At 38.9% G+C, this 27,855-nt stretch overlaps 2 protein-coding genes across 4 annotated transcripts; both read right to left on the bottom strand.

Annotated features, from left to right (window-relative positions):
- Positions 1-346: 346 nt before the first annotated feature.
- LOC146467756 (uncharacterized) lies at positions 347-5,235 on the bottom strand. Its single transcript, XM_085125331.1, has 2 exons — positions 4,839-5,235; positions 347-1,994 (listed from the first exon to the last, which is right to left on the bottom strand). The coding sequence occupies exons 1-2, from the start codon at positions 5,152-5,154 to the stop codon at positions 1,444-1,446; spliced, it is 867 nt and encodes a 288-aa protein (XP_084981457.1). The 5' UTR covers positions 5,155-5,235; the 3' UTR covers positions 347-1,443.
- A 1,623-nt stretch (positions 5,236-6,858) lies between these two features.
- Positions 6,859-27,679, bottom strand: LOC146467757 (echinoderm microtubule-associated protein-like 2). Of its 3 annotated transcripts, none has more exons than XM_085125320.1 (25): positions 27,632-27,673; positions 26,449-26,688; positions 25,031-25,300; positions 23,434-23,675; positions 22,689-22,786; positions 22,195-22,361; positions 20,644-20,700; positions 19,255-19,375; positions 18,132-18,281; positions 17,626-17,695; positions 16,366-16,467; positions 15,483-15,581; positions 14,786-14,920; positions 14,163-14,262; positions 13,100-13,146; positions 12,875-12,997; positions 11,970-12,122; positions 11,417-11,548; positions 10,354-10,424; positions 9,955-10,046; positions 9,710-9,807; positions 8,610-8,697; positions 8,111-8,206; positions 7,786-7,916; positions 6,859-7,467 (listed from the first exon to the last, which is right to left on the bottom strand). In XM_085125320.1, the coding sequence occupies exons 2-25, from the start codon at positions 26,642-26,644 to the stop codon at positions 7,333-7,335; spliced, it is 2,973 nt and encodes a 990-aa protein (XP_084981446.1). In that variant the 5' UTR covers positions 26,645-26,688; positions 27,632-27,673; the 3' UTR covers positions 6,859-7,332. The 3 variants fall into 3 exon arrangements, with proteins under 3 accessions (XP_084981446.1, XP_084981447.1, XP_084981448.1); XM_085125321.1 differs by having other exon boundaries at positions 27,628-27,670; XM_085125322.1 differs by lacking the exon at positions 20,644-20,700 and having other exon boundaries at positions 27,632-27,679.
- Between the last annotated feature and the right edge of the window lie 176 nt (positions 27,680-27,855).

The raw sequence follows: 27,855 nt of genomic DNA on the forward strand, positions 1-27,855 counted from the left end.
ATGCAAAACCAAAGCAAACGAGAAATTACTTTCGACACTCAATTGAAAACCGCTCTAACAGACAAAAGTTTAAAGAGTCTAGATTCTAAGACGCCTGTCGTAAAAATACGGCCGTCAATGTAGGTATTCCATATCCAAGTCAAATTTGATGGGTTATGAGAAGGGCGGAAAACCGGAGAACCCAGACAAACTGAAGCCCTTGGAACCAATAACGACCTCACACATTTGAAGTAAAAAACATTTATCTACATCACACTCATCAGAAATAACTTACAAATACACGTTGTAACAATTTTTGATTATGCGCTTGTGGATAATGAATGAAGATAGTATGATACATTAAAGAGGGTCTGAATGGGGGGGTCAAAATGTCGGTTGTCGGTTAAAATTTCATTACTTTGTCGGTTGTCGGTTAAGATTTTTGACCTTTGTCGGTTGTCGGTAAATCTCAGTTAATAATTAAAAATACACGTTAATTATTCACATTTATTATGCAATTTGCCCAGTTTTAAGACTTTAAACTCTAGACGAAGTGTAATACTTGTAATAATTCATTATTTGTTTTCACTTAAACCTCGTTAACGCTGTTTTTTAATTTAGCAACGTGCTCATCTACCCCACTTTTGTTTGCAAATCTAGTATACCGATAATATTCACCAAAGCTTTTATTATAGATGTGAATTTGTTTCCTGTCGACTACGGGGCATCGAAGTAAATCAAGAGAGGTAAATTCTACAAAGAATGGAACACCCACTCTAGCCCCTGGGATAACTAATTTTAATTTGTAAGCTACGGAAGTCTTTTTTCCGAGACGTCCACAAAAACTCACTACACTTATTATTCAACGGCTCTCGTGGCTTTTCTGCGAGGTTTCTTTTTTTTTCTCTTTTTTTTTTTTGCCAAAAATTTGGTTGTCATACGTATCAATCTGCACCGTTAAATGGATTTTTTAACTGTTAATACCTCTTACATGTCGAGACGCACAAATGCACGAACAGCCCTGCCGGATCGGGTAACACACGCTCTGTTGACAACCTCTGGATGTTCTTCAAAATCTGATTCCTCGTCATCCGAATCTGTCTCATACTCATCGATTTGTACTTCTCTGTGATCCTCAAACACCTCAGTAACATCCCCTTCGTCCACAAATTGTATGCTGACAACGCGTTGTGCATTTGCTGACGATACAGTGTTTTCTTCAGGATATCGAAGCCTCTCTTCAGACTCGTCGGTGTGGTGAACGGCGTAGACAGCTGGCGGCAAGGCCCCAGCCTTATCTTTTGTGGTCTCACTCCTAACCGTCCGTTGGCGTACTGGTCTGTAACTCTCTAGCCACTCTTTGATCTGTCCCTCCATCCCTGGTGTTATGTCCTCACTTGGCAAAGGTGTCATGGTAGCTATAGCAGAAAGGGGCATGGCGGATTGAGGTACCGGATAGTAGGATCAGTTGTCATGCGTGTAGTACTTTGCTGCCCATCTAGATGTGCGCTTCAGAGATTCCTTGCAAATTGTTCCAAAATCCTGGGCATATGTAAGTACCGTAAATGTCTCGTGTTTAAGGTGCGAAACAGCGTGCAAATTTTCCACTACTGTTGTGAGCAACGTTTCGAGCAGCAGATCATCCACAAATTGGGGGTTAATGTCCACCACGTTCTTGTATAGCCTTTCTATGCCCTTTTTCAGCAAAGACACAGATACTTGCGTCTTCTGTGATACAGTTCCCTGTGGACCATTGGTTGCAGACGTCTCGCTCAACTGGTAGCGTTCTTTCACCTTACTCACAGTGTCACCTCCTTCAGTCATGATCCTCTTTGCCAGATTTTCATCTTCTTTTGCTTCTTCTCGTGATTTCCGTTTCCTTCTCACTTTTGACTTGTCACCTTTCTTCTCAGTGTCGTTCATTGACTTCTGCTTGCTTTTATCAGATGTAGCCGGCGCCTTCAGCAACACTACTGGCTTTCCGGTCCAGTTTGGGACCTCTTGGATAATGTGTACTAAAATATTAAATACCGTGTTTTTTAAGTTTTCTCTTTAGTACAACAACAATTTATTCAGTATTCCCATATATATACATGGTATTACTTATGTAATAAGTCTGGATTACATTAAATAATTATGTCTAATAATTAAGCTAGCATTGATTGTCGATTCAGCATTGAATCATAAATATAAGCAGCAATGGTTCTACAAACAAAAGGATCAACGTTATTAAAAAGAAACATGATTTTTGAGATATTGTCAAGATCATTAAAATTTCGATATTTGTCATTTATTTCATCAAAATATTTCTTACGTGTATCATGATAATGTTCGCAAGAGAATAGAAAATGCGATTCGTCTTCAATTTGATTGGAATTACAGAGATAGCAGGTTCTCAAATTTCCAGGTGTCTTGTTGTGCCGGCCAGTTTCAATTCGCAGATTGTGATTTCCAAGACGAAATGTATTGATTTGTTTTTTGTGACGTACATTTTTTATCGAATCCAAGGAGTCAGTTTTGTGGCAATCTTGTTTAAAGATAGAGTAGAATTTAAGTTTTTTATTTAGGTTTAGTAAATTAAGTTGATGATTAGTTGAAGTTTTATTAACACTTAGTCGAATACGTTCAGTGAAGTTGTGAATGTTTAAATTTGAAATGTTTAAATTGGAAAGATTACACAGAGAGTTGACTCTTTGCATAATGCTCAGTTGGTTTTTGTCGGTCATTTCTTTAGATAGGTAAAGGCATTGTTTGGCAATGTTATCTTCTGGTAGACTTTCCAGGTGTAACCAAAATTTAATAATATTTATGTCAATTTTTGCTTTTAATGATAATCTTCCAAGTTCATTTCTACATGCTACATTTGGGCATTGTTTATTGACTCCTAAAAAAAGTTTACAGAAATAAACATGTGTTCGTTCGATTATATCTTTTTCCCATGTGTTATAGTCGTTTTTGTCATAGACTCCCCAAACTTCTGAACCATACATGAGGATAGGAAGGAATAAAGAATCAAATATTTTGTTCACAACATCAATTGGTAATTTTGAGAAGTTGAGGAAACGGCGTGTTGCAAATATAGATCTCCTAGTTTTTTCTTTTAAATTTATTTTATTATCTCGGAAGTTTCCATTCGACGTGAAATTGACTCCAAGATAAGTGTAGTTGCTGACAGTTCCTATCTTTTCTCTGTTTATATGAAAATAGTGGTCATTTAAAGTAGATTTTCTGAGTTTCTTTTGAAAAATAACAACTTTCGTTTTCTTGAGATTTATATTTAGCAACCAGTCGTTACAGAACTGGGATAATGTATTTAGTGCTGTTTGTAATCCTTCAGCCGTGTGAGAGATCAAAATTAAGTCGTCGGCGTAGAGGAGGCAATTAAGTTTTGAACTGTCCGGTAGTAGAACTGGATCTGTTTTCATAGTATCAAGAAGGGTAGGAATCTCGTTTAGATAGAGGTTAAAAAGCATTGGTGAGAGAATGCAGCCTTGTCTAACACCATTTGCGTATTCAAAATATTCTGTTCTTTGATAGCCAAATTTAATGGAACATTTAGATTTTGAGTAAAGGTTTTTAATTAAGTCATAAATTTTACCTCCAATCTTATTTTGTAATAATTTATAAAATAGGCCGTCGTGCCAAATTGAGTCAAAGGCTTTCTTAAAATCTATAAACCAAGTGAATAGTTTACCTTTAGTAGAATGCGTGACATGTTTGTCAATCAATGTTCGAAGGGTAAAGATGTGATCAGATGTCCGGTGATTTGGCAGAAATCCAATTTGAGCTCGATGTAAAATGTTCTCTTCATTGAGGTAATGTTGTAGTCTGATGTTCAAAACCGAGGTGAATAGCTTTCCAAGACAGCTGTTAATGCAAATTCCTCTGTAATTTGAGGGGTCTGATTTGTTTCCAGACTTGTAGATAGGAGTGATGATACCTTCACACCAAGATGAAGGGAAGAACCCGCATTTTAATATGAGATTAAAGAGTTTACATATTGAGTTTTTTAAGTACCATATTCCTGTTTTTAGCATTTCATTGCGAATTCTATCGGAACCAAGAGCCTTTTTTGATTTTAACAATTTTGTTGCATTTTCAATTTCCTTTAAGGAGATTTCATCATCTAAGTGATTATGATCTTGTTTAAAGTCTTCTAATGCGGATATCTCATTTGTTAAGGAGCGGTTTGCATTTGGTTTCGAATGTAAATTCGTAAAATGTGTGAATAAATTATCAATAGGTACTTCTTCTTCATGTTTGTCACGAGAATTGTCTTCATTTATCGATCTTAGGTAATGCCAAAACTCGTGGCTTTCTTTATTATTTATAAGATTATCAATTTTAGTGTCAAGAAGTACAGATTTTTTTAATTTAATTAATTTGTTGTAGTCACGGTGAGATTTAGTAGGCTTTTGAGAAAGTTACACAGTTCTTATCAGCAAATGCTCGTGAAGATGTATAAAACGTGCACATCGAGCGAAATCTCTCGTGCGTAGCTTCCCTCGAGGAGAGAATTGAATATTGTTTGAAAGTCTGGTTTTCAGAAACGAATAAATTTAAGGGCGTGTATAAATAAACGGGGTCTTTAATATGTTAAGCTACACTGTTGTTCATTCACCAATTAATCAGAAAGAAGCTTATAAACTGATTTACTCGCTACTTCTTTGTAGAGATTTTTCTTCTCAATTTTCGCATTCAAATGGACGGTGAAAAAGAAAAAAAAACCATTCCGCTCCACAAAACAACAAACAAAAAACGGTGGAACCAGAGTTTAGCCACGTTAATATTTGAGCTTAATATTTAACTACAGAACTAAAGTGATTCATCAAACTCCGCTGCACGCGTTCCACACTTACCGTTGAGCTCACTGCTACTTTCATCCGATATTAGATTTGGAAGTTCAAGCTGCCATTGCCCATCCGTCACAATTGCAAAATTTTCGCATTTGCCCGCAGGCGATTTCGCCAGGCGAAATAACTTTAACGAAAATCCGCCAATTCCATATTGATGTGCCTGCTCCTTTAGTCCTAAAAACTCCCTAAGATGTTTTTTTAGTTCAGATACTCCTCTATGAGCTTCTTTGTCTACTGGAACCCTGCTTCGATGACGTTCGATGGCGACTTCTTCACCTTTTCGAAAAAAACTCACGATGACTTTAGCAATCCCAGTCATGACCCGACCGCATGAACAAACAACGAGCAATAAAAAGACAACAGCAGGGCGTCTCGCCGGCCGCTGTTCTTGAAATGAGACAGCAGGGCGTCTTGTCAGCCCGATTACGAGCCGCTGTTCTAGAAATGAGCCCACGCTGCTCACCGAAAAGTAGACTGTTCACAGTCCCCCTATTTTTCCGTGGGATTCTCGAGACCGGTACGCTTCGATGGAACCGCCGCCATCTTGGTTTGTGAAAGCGAGCGCAATCTGGGGAGAGTGTCTAAACTACCGAGGGGAGCGGGAGTGGGTGTTAGTATAGTGGGGGATGAGAAGCGAAAAAATAGAGGGACTGTGACAGCTTCTCACCGTCTCGCGTTCCAAAGGCCCGTTGCACCAGCAACGGCAACACCTCATTGGTCAATTAGACAATAGAAGTTCTGAAGCGTTGACAGCATGACTGACGTATCTTTCACCGCCAGTTCTAAAAGTGGATACGGCTGGCATGTAATGTGAAGATCGTGGGGAATGTTTTGATTTTGATCGTTTGTCTCGTCGGCTTGGAGGTCTGATAGTTGAAAATCAGCGGACGTTTGGCAGGCGGCAGACTGCAGTTTTCCGTCTCTTTGGACTGCTTTGAAGTAGATGGCGAACTGTAGGGACGACTTTTTTTTAACAATTCTCTGGGGCGAAACAACACACACAAAGCGCTTGAAACGTTGCTGATCGTGGCTTTCCTCGCAAGCGCTTTTGCAACGACGTGAAGATTTCCCGTCTTGTGGATCCACTTCAACTCCAAGATCGATGCGCTTTAAAAAGATCGGCTAGAGGATTGCTGGCAACTCCAGCTCTTTCCGGGATCTTAAACAAATTTTCTGTGGAAATGTACTTGTTTTTCTTCCCGAAATGGCAGACTGCTATTTTAAAATTCGTAAAATAAATGTTACAAATGCGGCATGTATCTGAAGGTTTCGCTGTTAGCTTCACGGCATGTGTTCCGCTTGTATTGAAATTCACTTTGCAAATAGCTGATGTACTGTACTGTATTTTCAAGCCTACACTCGAAAGACTTTCGCAACTTCATTTTATTTCGCAACTGTACTTTGTTTCGAAATGGTACAGAAACGGTACTGTAACAAGGACTATCGTATTTCCTTCAATTTGACATGTTTATCTCTGGGGAGTATATTTTTTGTTTGATTCAATTAGTCGAGGCGACAAAGTCTCGGCACGCCCCTCGAACACGAGACAGTGAGAAGCTGTTACAGTCTCCCTATTTTTCCCGTCGCCTCCCAACTCCGCTCCCCTCCCCTCGGTAGTTTAGACACTCTCCCCAGATCGCGCTCGCTTTTACAAACCAAGATGGCGGCAGCTCCATTGAAGCATACCGGTCTCGAGAATCCCACGGAAAAATAGGGGGACTGTGAACAGTCTAACCGAAAAGAAGGATCCCGTGGATTTAAAGTAATTTGAAGACGAGAAATTCTATAATTCGGCTAAATTTGGAATTAATGTGGTTACGTCGGGTAAAGAAGGATTTTCTGAGCTAGAAATCATCAAAATGCTGTTCTTTCTGAATACCAACATCCCTATCACGTCTGACCATGTCGGCTGTCGGTTAGAATTTATTTGTCGCTAGTCGGTAATTTTTTCCCCGTTTCGTCGGTAGTCAGTAATTTTTTACGCCCTTTGTCGCTAGTCGGTTAACCCCATTCACACCCTCATTAAAGGCGCTGTTACACTAGGCAATCTCAGCTTGTTGTAAAATGCAGACTACATGTGACCCTTTTGAGATTTCAGGAGGATGTTTTTTTACGAAAGGGACCCAGGATTATTCTGTACGTTTTTATGAGCGTTTTTAGGGTTTTCGTACGCTAACAATTATGGGTAAATGTACCCAATCGCCATCTTTTTCGGTATGGTGGATTGGAAAATACATGAAGTCTTCCTTGGTGAAATTTTCTTCTGCAAATTTCATGCGCCTCTAGAATAAGCCCTAAAACTGCTTCATGTAACAGTACCTGACATTACCAACCAACATTACTTGAATAATAATATTAACCTTAGCATCCTTAGGGATATCGTTTATTTTCGTTCGTCCCATTTCTCACTTAAATGTGAGTATAACGCAGTTGTATTTCATTTTCCCCTGCTCAGCAGGAACAGCCTGCCAGCCGACTGTTCTCGCGGTCCTCTGAATTACGCAGACTTGACCACTTTCCACTGTAAGGTACTCGCGTCCCGACCTCCCACGGAAATCAATCGGGTGTCGTCGGAAAGAAATCGTACATTCATGACATGCGCACTGTGGCCTTGAACAACCCTTGGCTTCGCCTAAAAGAAAGCAAATTATCATGGTAAGATTATAACGATAATGAGTTTTACATCCAACGAGATGTCGTACTCCATGCACTCTCAGTGTGATTCAGTTAAATAAGTAAATATGTCTACACTTCACTGTCGCTTTCTCGAACACTCAGGAAAACAAGAACTTGTTCGAGAAGGCGAGGTTACTGTGCATTCTGTTATAGGTACTGAAAGGTTTGAGAGTGTAAAAGTCCTTCTGTATTAAAGCGCCACAGTGTCAGTGCAATTCCCACTTAAATTCTAGTGCCGTGCAAGGTCATTCAAAGAGTGAATCGAATTTTGTACCTTGTCGCTGACACAGGGATATCTGTACAGATTGACGTTACCAAAGTCGTCACCAGTAGCTAGTAACTGTTTGCCATGGGAGCGGTCAACGGAGTTCACGTCTGTACCGTCTGCTCCATCCGGCCAGATTCCTACACGGATAAATAGACGGATTTAATAACAGGCATTGAACATTTCATGTCCAAGAATAGTTGAATTCACAACTGAAAAAATGATGAAAAACGAACACGATATCTTCATTTGAATGGCCATGGGCACCTCATGTCAACAGGCACTACAACATTCCGTCTGCGGCGCAGGTTACTTTGATATCACTGTTACTCACCAATGACAGGATAACCCAAGACACAATTGTGAGTTGCCCAGTCAGTATTGCGCAGACTCGCTGACTCGGTTATTTGGTCTCCCTGCAAAGCGTCCCCTGGTGATACAAAAAACAAAGGCACCTCAGCAACGACGACCACAACGCAAAAAGAAATAAACATCATCAACAACAACAACAACAACAACAACAACAACAACAACAACAGCAACAACAACAGGAAGCATTCTGCGTTCAGCTCGAGATCTGAACTACTTCGGGGCCGTTAACACTCGGCTCACTTTTAATCACATTTGATCTTCAAGCGATCTTTAAATGCTGAATCTTAACGACCGTTTGAGACAAAAAAACTATTTATCTCCGCACTGCTACGCTAAGGAACTGCAGACTGCCATTGGGTAGTGCTTTTTAGAGTTCCTGATACCAGGTTAGCATATTCTGGCCCATATTTGAGGACTTGGACATGAATTTAATATCATAACGAAAGTTTTGTTTTTCTTACAGAATAGTAACTCGTAATCTGTAGATGTGCTTTGCAGTTTTTCTCCATCCTTGGACCAGTCTAAGTGACTCACAGAGCTGGTATGGGCCTACAGAAGAAAACGATGTCGTTAAAAAGGAGTATTGTGAGCACTAAACAAAAAAATTCCTTAACACCTAAACAATTCTAAATACATGGCAGCGCGGTTCAGTGACCAGGGAAACTAACTTGTCATACGGAAGGCGCGCCTTTATTCAAATTCTATTGGGATCAGTAAAAAGGCCTAAAGAACGGGTTTATATCTCTATTTTCCCTTGGTTGATGTATTTCAACCACAAGAACTTTATTTAAAAGTGTTTCTTCCGCCATTATTGATCTTCAAAGGGGGTTCGTTCGAACCCCTCGAACCCCCCCCCTCCTACGCGCCTGTTGAGGTAAAAGGAATGGCGGTGTAAGGCCTGGAATTAGTGTAAAAGATAGAAAACGTAATGGAACACGAATTTGCATTTCCGCGGCGGAACGTCCCAACCGGAAAAAGAGCGGGAAATAAGAGCGGGAAAACAGGTGCGCGGCCACGCGGGGCTTGATAATAGGAAGACCTCTTTTCCTGCAATAGTCCCACAACATCAGAGATTTCGAGCTTTCCATAAAGTTGTACCAATGGTAGATTGAATTTGAAATAAAACTTTTTCACACTCCGCAAAATCTATTCAACTGTTAATTTAATTCATAATACAAAAGCAACCAAAAATCAACGATAAAATCGAACGACGTTTCGGAGTGGTCATGTCACCATTTTCAAGTTCAAAATGACCTACTGTCAGAAATAATTCGCTGAACATTTTGAATTTGAAAATGGTGTTATGCCGACTTGGAGACGTCGTTCGATTTTATCGTTGATTTTTTGTTTCTTATGTATTACCCAACCTTAGCTTATTATTAAATTCACTTTGTAAAAATAAGATTGCCTTTGTTTGTGAAATTTGAGTGGCCCGCCATAACACGCAGGTGCAAATATTGCATTTTTTCATTTGCGGTCAGTTCACAGTACTGCAGCTCTAGAGGAAAAAACCCATTATCCTTGGACAGCTCGTTAATCCAAACACATTGTGTGATGTTACCTTGCAACGAGTTTTTAGTGAAACAGACTTCCCTTCATTTTGCAGCTCATAGATGTACACGTCGTTATCGTGGCAACCAAGAGCAATATGAATTCCATCTGAAACACAAAAGTGATAAATCAGTTAACTTCCCAATCCTGACAGCTTCACAAAAAACAGTAAGGAAAAACAAAAGGTGATGGTGGTGGTGGTGGGGGGTTAAGAACCGCCACTGACTGAATATTGCCAGAAATGTTGGTGCTTACCAGGTGAAAACTGGATTTCCGAGATCTTTTCCGGCGGTTCGGATTTTCGTACGAGAATGACATCTCCAGTTGATGAATTCAACAACATCCATCTGAAGAGCAAGGACAACATTTATTGAATTGAACAGTGTAACTTTCGCTATTGATACAGTGATACGCCCAGCAGGGCAGGGTGTAGGGGATCTCAAGCCCCCAGATTTACGTAACTTGAATTATTTTTCGGGGAATGGAACTCGTATTGTCAGCCTCCCTCGCAAACGCTCTTTTGGCTCGTCACGCATTCTTTCCTCCGAGGAAAGATTACGTGACGAGCCGAAAGAGCGCTTGCGAGGGAGGCTATCGTATTATCAGTAGAACAGTTTCTTTAAAAATTTAGTCTTCTCCATTTGGCCTACTTACCCTCCTTTCTTGAAGCCTACTGCTATGGAACGACCGTCGGGATGAAATGCTGCAGCTTGAATCGCTGAACCCTGAAAGCATGTGTTCAGAAACTTCAATTACAGCGAAGTCTTCAATATCGTTCATCGGTTATCATGACTTTCCTCACTACCCGCAACAAAGTCGGACTTTCTGTGACCTAAATTAATTATCCTTATCTCGAAATGCAGAACTGCAGAAATCACGAGAGAAATAATCAGTGTAGAATTATGAATTTATATAGGTATGAGCAGCCCCAAGGGTTGGCCTTAACTCTTAACCCCCCCCCCCCCCACCAAACCAATTCGAGTACCGGCAAGCTTTCACACCAAATTCACCACCGTCTCTGGCAGTAGCTAACTTTGTTTATTTGGAACTATTTCAGTTCTGTCGCAAGACTTTGATATTAAACTACAGTTAATAAATAAGAGCTGAATAACTAGATTTCGTAAATATACGACATTATGTAGGCCACGTTCCATTTTGAAAGAATTCAGTTGAAGGGCTTGTATGTAAATAATCTGCATCTATAGTCCATCAAATTCTTTCAAACCGTGAGCGTGCGCCATTTTCAGAGTCTGCCATTAATGGTGTTAAAAAGAAAATACCATCAAAGCTTTAAGAACGGTGCCTACTAATAACGAGGTATTTTTGCACGGACTATGACAATCCGGGAAAAGCAGATCTTAGCAAGGGCTATTGGAATCCAAAAAGAACCATGCATTTTTTAGAGATAATCAAGCAACAATAATTTTAAAAGCGCCAAAATACAAAGCAATGTATAGATGTTTTCCCAAAATTGAAGCTTAATGATCTCTGAAAAATGCATGGTTACCCCTGATTTTCTTTTCGGATTCCAATAACCCTTGCCAAGATCTGCTATTCCCGCTAGTTATAAACCGCGCAAAATATCTCTGTTTTAGCAGGCACCGCCTTTAAGAAACCCGACTTTCTTGGACTATCGCGAGATGCGCAAAACGTACGCGCAGTAGCAAAAGTACGCACCGTCCTTAATTTTTATGTGTAACCACATTTCTTGACTTACCACCTTATTGTTCGTCCACACGACACGGCGGTCAGCGGCATTCCACAGCCGAACTATTTTATCGCTTCCGCCCGTGACGAACATTGGAGAGCTGGGGTGAGCTGCGAGACCCCGCAAGTCTTGACAGTGGCCCTAAAACAAACGGGGAGAAAAACATATACTGCTTTCATCTTGACTACATGCTAATTGCTTTTAATTATTTTAAACTGCATTTACCTTTACCATTAGCGAGATCTAACTGTCCATAGTTTGGTATGTAGCATCACTAAACATACATTTTTAAAACGGCTCTGCCACGTCCCTGTCAGTCACACGACTCATGATAAACCTCTAACCAATCCCAGCCGACACAAACGACAGAATGAACCAATCAGAACTCGAAGCAAGTAAAGTAAATGGCGTTATGATCGTGAGGCCGCGGAAAATGCGCGAGGAAGTCGCAGAGTGTCCGCAAAACGGACTTCAGTGAAAAAGAGTCCCGCAAATACCACAAGTAAAAAGAGTATCACCCCACGCCTGCGCAGTAGCACACGACCCAGCACTCAATACTAACCTGTATGACAGATTTAGCAACAGCCCCCTTAAGAGGAGTGTTTAAGTCCAAATTAAGAGACGCAATCCAGATGTTGTTGTCCACTGTACCGATATAGAGCTGGTTTCCAGTCCCCAAGGCGAGAGAACGCACTCCACTGACTTCTCTGGGCATCTATCAGACAAACAGGATATCTGACCAAATACTCTAGTGCTCAAAATTACCTCTCCTTACTCTGTTTGTTATATTTTGAATGAATTTTATTCAGTACACTAAGGATGCATTGCAGTCCTTCGTATCCTCTTACTCTCCTTCTTTATATATTATAGAAGCACTGCAAATATCATGCGTTTTAGTTGTATTTTGTTTATATCGTTATTTTACCTCCTTCTGCGCGCACAAAACTGTAATGTCATATTTTATGGTTTGAAGTTAGACAGCAGAAATGTGCCAAAGTTTTCAAAAGAAGTTCGCAAAATTTGAGCAAACACCGTTACTTTTGGACTTCTTTTGAAAACATGAACTATGATGTGTTTTACTGATTATGAGTTCCACGCAGCTACCGAACATTTCAGTTCTCATTAATAGGAATAAAATGTCATATTTCAATCAAGGGGAAGCCTGGGCATCATAAGCCCCGCCTTATAGTTCAGGCTTCTCTGTCACTAACAAATTTTGTACTATATTTAAAAATCATTGAAATTTAATAAGCACCCTTTCTTCCTTCCAAAACGAAGATCAGAAATCTGAAACTACGATCCTGAAGAGTGGCATAACGACCGGACCATAACCGAACTGAATCACATCTACAAATCTAAGAAACTCATTCGGTATTTTTGCATTAGAAAAAACTCCAACCGGTCAAGAAACAGATATCTCTGGAACCCGATCTTGGAGAGTTGACCACTCTATCAGTAACTACCCACCTTTAACTCAACATTGGTGGTTACCAATCTCGGCCTTCTGTACCAGGCTCTCACGATAGACTCACCACCACCCCCAGATAACAGCACATCATTGGGCAGGACCAGGAGAGCGTAGACTGAGTCCTAGAAACATAGAGACAGTGCTAGCTCGTTAGCTCATGGCCTTATATATTTTGTCATGTCAACAAGCTAATTTTACTAATGCATGTACACTGCTATACTCACAGAATGCGCGTTCCGAACTCCAAGTTCTTCGGCAATTTGGTTAGATTCTGTCAAAAGAGTTTTTCGTAGTATAAGGTAAAAAAAATTAACAAATGAAAATGCAATGTTCATAGCGCCTAAGGAATAAAATCTCTCTTGAAATCAAAAGTGGTTGCGTTCGAGAGGGTCCGGGGCTCAGTTCAGACACCGCATCTCTCATGCCCCGTACTCGTACCAAGAGGGTGCCCCTTATCAAGTAGCAAGAGGTTGTTTGGCACTATTATGGCGTCAAAATCACACTGAGAATTGATTCATATAAGAGTTCGCCAAAATGGTCGGTTAATGGAGAGTAAAACAATGACGACAGTAATATTTTTTTACTAAGTTAAGTTAAAAACGACAACAATAACAAACTCTAAGCAAAAAAAAAAAAAAAAAAAAAAAAAAAAAAAAAAAAAAACAGTAGTCTCTATCATTAAACCAAACCACTGAAATAATTCGAAAATGACATCTCTTCTGGTGCTTAAAATGAATATTTTTAAATGTAAACGGTAGGTACGCAAGGCTGTCAAAGGATTGTTGGGGGTTTCGTTTGTTCCTAAAAAATCACACCTTAGATTACGAACAGTGCCTCAGTAGTCTCAGTTATGGATTGACAAGAAGCGAAACACACGACCACGCGGGAAAGTCCTCTCGCCTGCCTGGAATTTCCGCGCGTTGGGTGAACTGCAACCACAATCTTGGACAAAACGTGTTGAGAAAAAAGCGAATTTTGCGCTTACATTTCAATCTTGCTTAAGGAAAACACCGTCTGGAGAGTGGTAAACCTTCACTCCTCCCCCTCCCCCTCACTCAATGTTGTTTTGAAGACCGGACGATAATCAACACTGATGAGTGGGAGGGGAGGCTGAGTTGTTGATGTAACAATGTAGCGGTGGAATTTGCAGATCGACAAAAAGTTAAAGTTTCTTAACAGTTTTGTCCAAGGTTGCAGTTTTCGCAGGGGCTTACATACTTCCTTTCTCGCTTGACCCCTACTAAAAAAAAAAAAGCTTAAGGGACTATGTAGCTTAGGAGCACAAACCTTCTGGCCAGACACATATACTGCCATCTGTGTCTCCAGTGAGCACGTCACCGTTCGTTGAGAAGGCGATGCAGGACACGTACTTTGGTCGGTGGTTTTTCTAATAGAAGAGAAAAGAAAGGAACGTGAAGTCATCTCGGGCGCAGACCTTGTATTTACACCAGATTGTAAAGTACGCGCGCCATTTTCCACTTGCTATACAATCTGATTAGCAGATTATACCTCGTTAGTGTCGAGCGCACTGCCGCTTTGGTAAAGCATCTCAGAGCCGTTTTCAATTGCTTGTCGTAAAACCAATTCTGGCCAATCACAAAAAATGTAAACAATGTAAAAATGGAGCCGGCGCCAAGCGCGGGAAAATAAGTATGAGCAAGGCACGACTGGTTTAGGTTTTAAGTCCGATTGTTTGAGAAAGTGGCGTGGGTTTTGTTAACCTAGGGGGTCGTAAAGCAAACGCGCAATCACCTTGGACACAGCAACTAACTAGTCCATTATTCCTTGGTTTCTTGGTATTAAAAGGTAAGTCCTACATCCTTTAAAGTACGATAATTTGTTGAAAATTCACTATAAGATTCAGATAACGAGAAAGGCGAAAGCACAGCATATAACAGTGTATAACTTACACTAAGTCTTCCCCGTGACTGCTTCAGTTTGTTATCTTCCAACTCCCAGAAGGTCACGTGTTGCTTACCACACGTGACCAGCTGATGACTGTCAAACGGCGAGAAGCTCACCGCTAACACCTGATCCATGTTACCCTGGTAACGAATCAAAGATAAGGTTTACTGACCGTATTTTGAATGCCACAAAAACAAACGCAAACATGAACTTAATCATAAACTTCTACAAATATTTATAAAATCTATAAATATTCTAAACTTCTATAAATATTTATATGGATTAAAGATGGTCTAGGTTTTGAGACTAATTAAAAAGACAATGATTAAAAAAAATAAGAAAATGCCGAAAATATTTTTCGTACCAACGCAAACAAAATTTTTTTTTTTGTCTTTTCGAAAACAAAGATAATTCAATTCCCCGTGTTATTAAGATACAAATTGACATTCCTTTTCGGGCAATTCCAGTTGTTCAGCACATATAATTACAATAGCATGATATAACTCGGTTCCAGGCCTCATTTCCTAAAACTCCGAATTCCTTTTCCTACCGATTGGTGGCAGTTTTTCCTGCAAACTATCCTGATGTGTTTTCCAATCAATATTATTATTGTAAAATTTATGAACGTAAAATAGTTTTTTCGACCCAAAATGTTTTTGTGCATTTTTAATAACGCACGTCAGGTCTCTATAGTGTTCGTACCCTGGCCAAGGCGAGCTTTTTCTTTCGTGCCCAGTCCCACACAGTCACGGTATGGTATTCATTGTCTTCGACTGATGCAAGATATGCACCCTGGCTTTTCTGTAAAATAAATAAAAATAAATAAATGAATGAATAAATAAATTGTTACAGACGAGTTTATCACTATGTATACACCCCGATGAGATGACTGCTACACGATGTTACCATTGAATCACAAATTAACGTTTCTGAGTGTTAAACATCGATTGACGGGCTTCCGAGGATTCCACCAGTTTGGATTAATCGAATTTAAAAAACTTTCAGATTGTGGATGCCAACAGAACAAACAACACCGACAGGGTTTCTGGTTTATCGCCATAATAAACAAACTGACCAGTCTGCAAGCATCGCTCCTTACTTTACTATTTTGCTGTCGTTCGAAGCGTTTGGGTATCAGGAATGGCACAGTGGTGAGAACACTCGCCTCCCACTAATGTGGCCTGGGTTCTATTCCCGAACTCCTCGTTATATGTGGGTTGAGTTTGTTGTTGGTTGTTGTCCTTGCTCCGAGATTTTTCTCCGGCTACTCCGGTCCCCCCCCCCCCCCCCAAAAAAAAAAAAAAAAAAAAAAAAACACTTCTAAATTTCAATTCCGCGATCTCGAAAGTGTCCCCAATTAGTGCTCTGCGCTGAATACATTGACACATAAATAAAATGATTTGTTTTTTAAGTCGATTAAAGAGACCGCTCAAGCGGCGAGTGTAAGAATGATACAATCTCGAGCGGTACACCCAAAGTTTCGAAAATTTTCTACCGGCTCCATTTTCCTTTAAGCCCAGTGATCGATTGCAAAACACCCAAAATATCAGCATTTCTGTTGTTACTTTCAGTGACACAAACTCACCTTGTTAGAGAACGCTAGCGCAAAGACGGCATCTTCAAAATAGTCCACTCCAATGACACAAATGGTTTCCAAGGAACTGGAGTTCCACACTCTGATATGAGGCTTACATGGCGAAAAAAGAAGAGCAAATGAACACCAAAAGAAAGTTTAACCAACAACTGCTGAGAATAAAGGAATTAATAAATAAATAAATAGGTAGATGTTGAATTGACTTGGAACACAAGTTTTAAGAAATGTATAGAAAGTGATGACTTGGATGAATGAAATCATTATATTAGTGAAAGGATCGATTCAAGAAAAGGACTGTGCTTCCATCCAAAATCAATACTGCCTGCAAAGTAAAGTTATTGGAATGAAATTATTTTACAGGAGCCAGCCAACCAAACGGTTACGACTGTTTGGTTTTATCACCAGAGATGATAAGTTAATTTGGCCACTGTAAAGAAATTCGAGTGCTGACGATTCAAGTGTTATTCGTCAGAGCGAATCGGACTGTTTGATTCGTTCTGACGAAGGGCTAACGCTTGAAACTTCAGCACTCGAATCTCTTTACGGTGATCAAGTTAACTTATCAAACCTTGGGCCCGTTTTTCGAAAGTCCCAGTAACTTACCGGGCTCAATAAGTATAATTTTAAATGTTTTTTTCGCCGATTACACAGTGATTACAGACTTGGTACTTGGCCAATGTTTTCATAGAATTATAAGATTTTAAAATTAAGTATTCAAAGCTAACAAAAATTGACTTCTGTTAAGAAGAAACTTCAGTACTCGAATCTCTTTACGGTGGCCAAATACACTTATCGGGCCCGGTAAGTTAGCGGGACCTTCGAGAAACGGGCCCCAGTTGACAAAACCAAGCATTCGTTTCTATTCCCCACAAATACAGCACCAGTTACTTTAGAAACTAACCTCCTTATCCATTCGTTATTCAAACAGTTATGGAGTTTATGGATTGACAAAATGTTCGATAGTGGAATTTGATTACCAGCATGCCCCGCGGCCATATTTAAGACACATTCCTAGTTCGCCTGTCATTATGAGGACTCCCTTAGCTCAAGCTAATGGCCGTTTATCTTTTGTACAAAGTGTACGTTTGATTAAAGCTGAGAGCTTGAAAACGGATTCAGTGACCGCGGGTAATGGTTAGTGGCCAAAGACCTGGGTATAACACTGTCTTTTAAAATACAGTTTTGACTGAGGGAAGCCTACAAATTAATGAACATACCTGAACAAATAAAATTGGAGGTAAAATTCATTACCTTGGCATCGTCACCATGTCCTTTGACTTGTCCCGATGCTACTCTAACACCGTCAGGATGAAGGCATAAACTAAAGACGACAAAAGGTGTTTTAATGTTACCTCGCTAGCTGCGAATTGTCAGGTTGAAGTCTTTCTTGTTTGCAGCGCAAACCGTTCTGATTCATTTATTGTAGGTAGTAACGGAACCTGAAGGAGAGAGGACCTAGTCTGTGGAGCTGGTGGAATGTTTGGCGAAGGCGAAGTTGGGCGAACAAATCGCGAAGCCGCGAGGGGAATAGGGAAAAGGTGATTTCTCGCGCGCCAAAACTTTATATTCGCGCGCGGACAATACCGCCAGATACGTAGGCTAGAGTGGATCAAGAGTTTCGAGTCTCCCCCCATCCCGTCCCCTCCCGTTGTGTCATCAACTCTTATGAAATCTCTGTACGATTGTGCATTGTGTTACTACTAATTAAAATAAAATAATAATAATAATAATAATAATAAGGCTTTGGTGTATATTACCTCTTAATATCATCTGTGTGTTCAGTATAGTGTCGCTGGTTGTGATTTTCCACGTCAAAAATGACAGCCACTGCTGCAGTGAAGTAAATGATCTCCCCTGAACTAAGCACCAATAGGTTGTTACGGCAGTCTCTTCCTCGGTAGCCGTACCTAAAGTCAGCCATAGACAAAAAGGTATTACTGCACCTTACCCCTTGAACCCCTAATATCAAAGAACAAATTCTCCTATCTTGTCCCCCTACTTTTCTTAAAAAAGTACTGGAAAGAAGTTATTAAAATATCAAGAAAATTTACCTTGGGTGATCATATCCTTAATTCTCACCACCTCAGGGGTATAAGCATTGATATTACAAGGAGAAATTTGATGCTGATCATTGTTAGGGCTTAAAGGTTTAAAGGAATAATTCAACGGCATTTCAGATTCTAGACCACGACTAGGTCCCTATTTTTCTTAGGGATAGAGTAAAGCGAGCGAAACATGGGAGTAGACTTGGAAATGTTCGAAAACGTTCGACTACTCGTAGTTTATGGCATCTGAGCCGATGCTGTGTTACTAGGCCAGTACTAAAGTGGTCTGAAATGGTGCAAAACACAAAAAACTAAAACGCAAAACTGAATAAAAGAATCTACCGATGATCAAAAACTGAACTCGACTGCTATTAAAAACTGAAACTGGGGAAAAGAGCAGAGCAGGCCCCAGTTGTTCAGAGGCCGGATAACTTTATCCCGTGGATAAGTCACTATCCGACAGTTTCAATCTGTGCAAAGATTTTAGTATTTCCTCTTGTAAAAACGAATATGCACACTCTAACCACAGTTATGTTTGGGAGTGTACGAAAACCTTGGACAACATTTAGCGTGAAGTATATTTCAGACCCTGAAGAGTGCCTTATCCACCGGATAAAGTTATCTGGCCTTTGATAACTTGGGCCAGGTCGTTAGGTTGCGCGCCAGCCAGTCTTGTACTCATCCGTCCATCCACCTGCTGCGTGGAAACGTAGGACGAAAGAAGGAGGTCAATCGTAGACACTCAACGACACGTGTCCTGTCGTTCAGCTATCCCTGACAGAAAAGACGGTCTGCTTGTGGTCTACAGCAAGATCGAGCGAACTGAACTACTTACACCCACTCCAACTGCAACTGCTCCTCAGGGGGGTGGGACGGCGGATCCGTGTCAAGGTATTCATCAGGGGGGTACACGTATATGTTGCGACGTCGCATGGATAGCTTGACAGGTTCGGGTTCTGTGTGGAAGAAACTTGGGTTACAAATACTCACGAATGGTTGGTTTATCAACAGAGTTGCTTACTAAAGGTAAATTGGCCACTGTAAAGAGCTTCGAGTGCTGACGTTTCGAGCGAATCGCTCCAACGAAGGGCTAACGCTCGATTTACCGCCAGCACTCGAATCTCTTTAAGGTGGCCAATTTTACCTTTAGTTATCAACTCTGCTGATAAACCAAACATTTGTTTCTACTCCCCACCGACGCAGCTCCACATGTTTGAACCACAGTTTCTTTAGAAACTAAGTCCTCCCTCATCCATTTGTTACAAAAACTCAACTTTAAGATGGTAAATTATAAAGGCAACAAACATCAGTTTATGGTCGCACTGAGATTACCTGGAAAGGGTTGTCAGAGGAAAGTTACAAAGCATACGAAGAAAATCAGTGGGCCCAAGATTTTTCACATTAGTCAACCGGTAACAATATCGGTGGGCCCTAGTTTTTTCTACATTCAACTTAACGTGTTGAGTGAATTGTTTTGTACCGGCAGTTATAGAATTTTGTGGAACGACAATGCTTTCTTTTTTGAGAAACAAGACTGTTTGAAGCAGTCAGTTTACGAATTGAAATGATTTTCATTGTATCCTGAAGAATAAGAGAGTTAACGGACGGGGGGGGGGGGGGGGGAGGGGTGTGCGGCTTGATTTTCCAAACTCTGACCTTATTTCAGAGCAAAATATGTAATTTTCCGGTACCCTTTTTCAGACCTGGTCTCTGGAATCAAGACTTCATACCCATTTTTAGACTTTGAGACAAAAACGGTTAAAATCTATACCTTATTTCAGACCAAAACAACTCTAATGTTTAATGTTTAATTCTAATGTTTAATTCTCTAAATTATCTAACTTTAATGTTAGCGGATTCAGGTTATTTTGTGAGTGTTTTGAGGAAACTTTTCTCGGCTTGTCAATGACCTAACTTTATTAAAAAAAAAACTTTGAATGTGTAATGAACATAATTACCGGTACAACGGCTTCTGTGAGCCTTATCAATAAAATTTATTTAATGGAAAGGACTGTTGTTTTTTTATGAATTGAAAATAACTGGATCTTACGTCCTCTGATTTATTTTCATCTTTTACAAGAAACTGACCGAAAGTAACCTTTTTTTATTTTGATTCAGGCACAATGTATCAAATCTGCTGACAATTGGAATGCTTGTTATATATTTGAACAGAGATAAGTTATTAATTTTTAGAAATCTTTAATGTGAGACATTCATATTATACCTTTATCACTTGGTGTTGCCTTTACACGACTTTCACTCCGTTTATGAATGGATTCGCCTACAATAAAGCCAGCATTCTTATTTGCATTTAAATTAGGTTAATATCTCAGGCATTTTTACAAATAATTTGTATACTAAGACATAATTTTTAGAGGGCAAATGCATGTCAATTTAATCTAGAGATAATAGATTAATACTATCATTTATATCCACATGTACAACATTGAACAACAAACATGTATATTTACATGTGCATGTCAATTATTAAGCTGTTTGCTTTTAGCAAATAATTAAGATATTTTCTGTTAATCAACAAAATAGAATAATCTGAAAATATTTAATGGGACAAGTTTTTAACAGGTTACTTGTAATGACCATTGAATGCATTGGGAGCAAGATCATTGGGAGCAAGATCATTCTCAGAAGCAGCTCCGAAACTCTGGAATGAGCTACCTTTGGAGCTTCGTCAGGCAACATCACTTAACAGTTTTAAATCTCAACTTAAAACCAGCTATCTTTTTAAGAAGTATTTTTATAGTTTGTAACTTAGTTTACTTTATTCTCACGGTAACTTATTTTCGTTTTCTTTTAAACATATGATTGTAAAGCGCTATTGATCAGCACATGTAAATACGTGCTATATAAATTGGTAAACTATTATAATTATTATTATTATCAATGCATGGCCAGAATGGAAAATATTACTGGCTAATTTCGCAGTTCTCTGGAGTTCTTAACACCTAGCTGTACCAACATTTTTCAATTTTTCTCAAGCTATCCTGGAAAAATATTTAAACCTGCATCTGGTTATTGTTTGGTTTAATTTCCTTGATCTACCATTTTATATGTCTTACAAGCAAACACTGACATGGCCTATCAATCAATTTTACATAGTTTTGAGAAAACAAAACTGAAAACCTGCACATGATTCATTAGAGACCTTCAGATTCTAGTACGAGTAACAACTATAAATATACAAGACTTGACTTTAAGTTTTTAGCCAAGTGTTAAGAAAAGATATTACCCGTGAAGCTTCATTTTACTCTTTGCAAATGACGACCTTGATGTACATTGAGTTGTTATGAATAATGATAGCTAAGCCCTTTTGTGATTCCAAAAAGAGGAGATCACCTACCTTTTGAGGACTTGTTTTTGCCACTGCGCTGTTCTCACAAAAAGTAATGAGCACTAAAATGATTGAAAGCTACCTTTTCCCACAAAACGATATTGGTTTATTAATTGTCACATGCTATTTGTCTATTGGAAAAACTTGACTAGTCATTCTTGTACTCATACTAGAATGTAAGGGTGTGTTTCTTTTGGAAAATCCATATCCAGATTTTTGATCCAAGATCACTTGGATCATGCATATGGTGCATCAAAGGAAGCGACGAATACACTCTGGGTAAGGATTCGTCGGTTCCTTTGACGCACCATGATCCAGGTGATCTTGGATCAAAAATCCGGTTTTGGATTTTCCCAAAGAAATGCACGCTAAAGGTTTTTATTTGCACTGCGTATGACATTTTGAAGAAAAGTTTTACAGCCGTACCTGAACTTGTCTGTGTTTCAGTGCTTACTGTCAAACTGCTGTTTTGTTTCTTCACAGCACTTGTCCTGCTGTAGTTTCTGTTAGACATCCTCCCATCTGACTTCAAAGAGTTTCCAAGAGCAACAATAGACACAGCTTTCTCAAGGAATCTTGAAAACTCCCTCAAGCTATAAACAAAAAGAAACAACATAATAATTATTTTGAGTAATAATAAATATTTACCCACATTTATAAACACTGACAGTACACATTTAACTGTTTACAGAAATCTTACTACATGTAAAAGTTAAAGACTTAAAAGAAAAGAAAATCTTATTTTTAATAATGGTCTATCCGGCACTTCTTTTTTTGGTAAACTCAGGTAATTATAAAATTCATTTTAACTATATTTTACTACATGAGTTACTCAATAGATTTAAAGACTGAGATAATCATGTTAATGATAATGAGAACCATGATAATGATGATGACATATTTTCATATCCCAAACTTACTTGACCCAACCATCTCCATCTGTATCAAACCTTGTGAGCAGCTTTTCTAACAGCGATCGACTGATAGGAAGATTGTGACGTTTACACAACATTTTCAGCTATTGATGAAAGCAACAAGGAAACAACAAATCAACTTGTCAATACCTAGAATGATCTATGACTTTAAAATTACAGAACTGACAGATTGACTATAGATTTTATAGCGGTTGAATTTTAGGCTGATTTTTCATTTTGTTTGAAAGTGTCTGAATTTTGGAACGTGACCTTCACTTTAGTCAGAGAAGTTATCGCTTGTGTCCTTCCCGCTGGTTTGAGCTTAGTTTTTGAGAAGAATGAAGCCAAAAGATGAGTCAGTGAAACCAAAAGCAGGAAATGGAACAACAGATGCTTGAATAGCCCTTTTCACCATTAACTCTGCTTATTTGAATTACAATGAAATCTAGCATGTATGTGAGGCAATTTCGGGTTATTTTGTAGTTTTAGCCCGAAATTGCCTAGCATCCATGTTGGATAACATTGTAATGCAAATGAGAAAAATCAACCGTGAAAAGGGCTATTGATTAGGCCACATGTAGAAATGCAGGCGATAATTTGAGTGAAACAAAAATTAGGTGTTCATTAATGAAAAAATACTTTCAACTTTACAAACTTTTTGTCTTGTGTGTGAGGAGAGTTGAAATCACCAAATGAATAGAAATGCCCTGTGGTTATACTTAATAGAAATACCTAATGAATAGTTATGTACCTCTCTGTTTTCTAAGAGGCCACTTCTTGATCCTTTATCAAAATATTTCTGAAATGACGACTTCAGTTCCTCATAATTCCAGTTTCCTCCATCTTGCATAAGTTGATTTTCGACTTCCAACAGGAGTTGTTCATCTGTTGTCTTGTTAAAAGACTGGCCAGTATGTGTACGCACGGGATTTGACAAACCAGCGGCACTTAACTTCCGTCTATCCTGCCATCCAGTTGCCGAGGCGTGGCAATCTGTAGAGACATGTACATGTACACATGTAATTGAACTCATTTGATTAATTAAGTACTTAATTACTAATTTTCAAAATATTGCTGAACACTTATTTAATACACTGATTCTGTATTGAGAAGTCCCTTGATCACTAAATAATATTGGCTGTATGTATCACAGTTCTAATAAGCACGAGGGCTTACTGTAAACTCCCTTCTCCCATACTATTTCCTCCTAGTTCTCACTCCGGGTTTTCTTGCAGTTCTCACCCCGGTACTGTTTTCTGCTGCAAAATTTTTTGTTATATTTCAATATTTTTTCTCTTTCCTTTTTATTGTTTCTGTCCTCCCTCCCCTTTACAAGACAAAGACAGGACAAAGATCTTTCTTGTACAGAGGAGTACATGCCTGGAATTCCTTATCCTTATCTTAGCATATAGTTTAGACAAGTTAAAAAAATTTAAGTCAGGGATAATTTTTTAGGTTTTTTCCCCTTTTTTACTTAATTTTAAACCTGTTTGATTACATTGTACCTTGATTTGTCACTGTACTCTCAAATTTCTTTTTTAATTCCGTATTTATACAGTCAACTTTCTCATAGCGACCACTTCGTAAACAACCGTTTTGTTTCTCAGTTAAATACTGTTTCAAAAGCTCTCTTGTAAGCGACCACCACTCAATTTCTTAAAAGACCGCGACCACTTTTAGGCCAGAAATTACACATATTCTTTTGTTTTCTGTTTCCGGTAAGGGACCACCCAACATGACACGTATGATCGTTAGTAAATCATGACTTAGCAGTGACAAAAGTTCAATTTTTAATGATGCTACCCCAGACTGCTGACAGATAATAACAGTTTGCAGACAGAGAAGATGGCTATAATAAGATCTGTAGGTAAATGGGACAGATCTGTTCCGAAATGTTATACAAAGTTTCATCAGAAGAATGAATAAATGTGAAAAAATCAAATAAATAAGTTTCTATTTGCCTAATTTAGCTGCTAAGGTAAAATTACGCTCATTTTGTTGATCTTTCCCGTAAGCGACCACCTCCCGTAAGCGACCACTTTGTCGTGCACCAAGGGTGGTCGCTTACGAGAGAGTTGACTGTATTTATTGAGGGCTACCCCAATTAATCATTGTGTCAGCTTAAATTCCGGTGTTTCCCTCATTAAATATTGTCTTTATTATTAATATTATTATTATTATTACTATTATTATTATTACTCTTAGTTCCCACCCATTTTTCTCTTTATTTCTCTCCTAAAGGTTGTCTTTGCCTCCACACTTCTAACTTAACAGGTATATAATTATGTGGTCTGGAGGCTTATCTTGAAAACATGGCAGTTGGCAGGTACATGCATGCATGGCTTTACCTAGCAGATATTTTATCAGCCGCTCATGCAGTACACCTCCTCCATCAGCCTCAAACTTCTTGACAAGTGCTGTCAGTGTACGTCCAAGAATGAATATCTGATTGTTAAGTAACACTTGACTCATTTCTTCAGTAGTGATCCGGCCAGAGTGGTCTGTATCTAGGCTAGAAAACTTGCGCTGGACACTAACAAGCTTTGCCTTGCTGACATTAATGAGTGCATCGCTAACACTTTGAGCAAGGTTTTCTGACGATAACTCATCAGAGCGACCTGTTGATGTGGAGTAAAAGAATTACCAAATTATATATCAACTTTACTTTCACAATAAATTTATAATAATGCTATTATAGCATGTACACCTGTAATTACAATCACTAACTGTCATAGCATTTAAAGTGGCATAAATTTCCACTTGAGAAGTGGAGGGTGAAGAAGAAGGTAGGTATACGTATTCAATTCATGTCTGGGAAGGGGTGTGCCACCCAGGGCCAGCTTGATAAAACTTTTACTCTCGTAGCTAACAAACTGTGCCCTTGCACTTGCATCAAATTATCTCAACAAAATAACAGTTAGAAGTCTTCACTGAGTAATACTAAACTTGCTTGTGAACTCATTATTGTGTTCTTTCTTGTATTTGCACTTAAAGCATTAGCTCCAGCTTGTAAATTACAAGTGTGGTTAAGTTTCATTAAATTGTCCCTAGGATGTCAAACCTTGACCCTCTGTTAATGACAAAAATTTTGCACTTCTCCAATCCTGTTTTTGTCTTTTAATTTAAAAAAGAGATAAATAATTTATACATATAACAACACTTACCACAATCAGAAGGGGGGTTCAAGGTTAGATGACAGGCCTGTCTAGTACAGTTGTGACTCAAAAACCTATATCCTTGTGGAGTTACGTTAAAAAGCCATACCGCACTAGGTAGCGGGGTTGGGGGGTGGATGGTGGGGGGTTCCAAGAGATATTGAAATGGGGATATAAATAAAATTCATTTGACAGGTGATTTTCTGTAAATAAATGAGTCCAAGAAAACAAATAAAAAAACTGCTTTTTATTATCCCATTCATGTAATACACTTGGATGGAGAGGGAAAATGTATGGGTAAAGTCACAGGCACAGACCATTGGCTTGAGCCACTGGACTGCAGATTTAAGTGCTACGGTGCTTATCTGTTGACCATCACTAATTCTTTAAGCCCTAATAGTGATCAGTATCAAATTTCTCTTTGTAAGATCAATGCTCATTCAACCCCTGAGGTTATGAGAATTGAGGATTATAATCACCCAAGGTGAATTTTCTTGATATAATTTATAATAACTTCTTCCCAGTACTACCAGTATGGGGACAAGATAGGAAATTTGTTCTTTGATATTAGGGGTTAAAGGGTTAAGCATGAGAGACAAATGTAATCTCACCATCAGAGATTGGTGGGAGGACAGGGTATGTCCTGCTCCCAATCTTATGTGCTGGGACAGGATCATATCTCCCCCACGGATAGGTTGCATTTAAACTGTAGCCACTTTGCCGTGAAGATCTGGAATCATGGTACTCTGGGACTGTCACCAATTTTCCTCCAACTATCTTGGTTACAAATCTTGGCATTGAACTCATGGTCCACCAAAGTTATTTTTATGTTTCTCCATTCTCATTATAAACTGTGAACAAAATGTTTGTAAATTTACTTCCATGATTTGTTATTGAATATTACATGCTTGGAACCCCGGTGTCTCAACATTGACTGCATCTAAATGTACATTTATGTAGTATTGCGTCCAGGTTACCATAGTATAACCATATGTTTCGCACGTATGTAGTAGTAATTGTTACTATACAGACCGTCCTATGAAGCTAAGTTTGATTTACTTATTGATCAAATATTTTGATTGAGATTATTTCACCAGACATGTGGCATTGATCCATCAAAAGCTGTGACTGCCGTGCCTGAAAAAACATATTAATCGTTCGATCGAATTCAATAAACACAAAGTTGGTTCGAAAAAAATATACGAGCTTAAATTTAATTTATAAAAAGATCAGTGTTCAACTGATCGATAGAAGTAAATCATCCATCGGCAATCACTTCACATCTATATAATACTTTTTTTACACGAAACCATAAGTTAGAACGACGAAATTTTAAAGAAATTGAGATTCCACTTGACAAGTCTTAACAATGTAAACTTATCGACAATTGTAATTTAAAGCAGTGATTCATGCGTGGAGTAAATTTAATTAAAATGAAATGTTTAATTAAAGCATTCGTGTAAGAATCCCAGTTTACCATCATAAACGTATTGTGTCTTCTCTACAACAGAAGTAAAGGATCTATAAAAACATCGTAGGATTACAAAAACATAAAAATCAGCTTAAGCGTCGACTAGACTAAGCACAACAACAACAGCTTCAAATCATTGATCCTTCGCGACCACTTTGTTTATGACTCTTCGTGTTTGTCCCTGGATTACTTGTGGAGATCGACAGAAAATTTTGTAATACTCCTCACAATAAAAAGTAATTCTCTATTGTGTGATCTAGAAGACTTCTAGTAAAGCATCCCTTTTGCCGTAAAAATAAGACGCAGTCACATATTTCACTCACCTCAACTCGGAGACCATGTTGCTAAGCCCGCCATTACTGTCAATGTTCTCTTTCCCAGGGCCGCTCGTTCTTTTATTCCCGCGGCCTCTCCGCGCCTGTTTCAAATCACCTTAGATTTTCAGTGTTGTACCAGCTCCAAATAAAAAAAATAAATAAATAAAAATAAAATGATAGTGGGCAATGTCAAGAGATATGCTTTGGGGGAGACCAGTAGTTGCTCTATC

The sequence above is a fragment of the Pavona decussata genome, unplaced genomic scaffold (assembly GCF_977016875.1).
Source record: "Pavona decussata unplaced genomic scaffold, jaPavDecu1.1 SCAFFOLD_134, whole genome shotgun sequence".
NCBI lineage: Eukaryota > Metazoa > Cnidaria > Anthozoa > Scleractinia > Agariciidae > Pavona > Pavona decussata.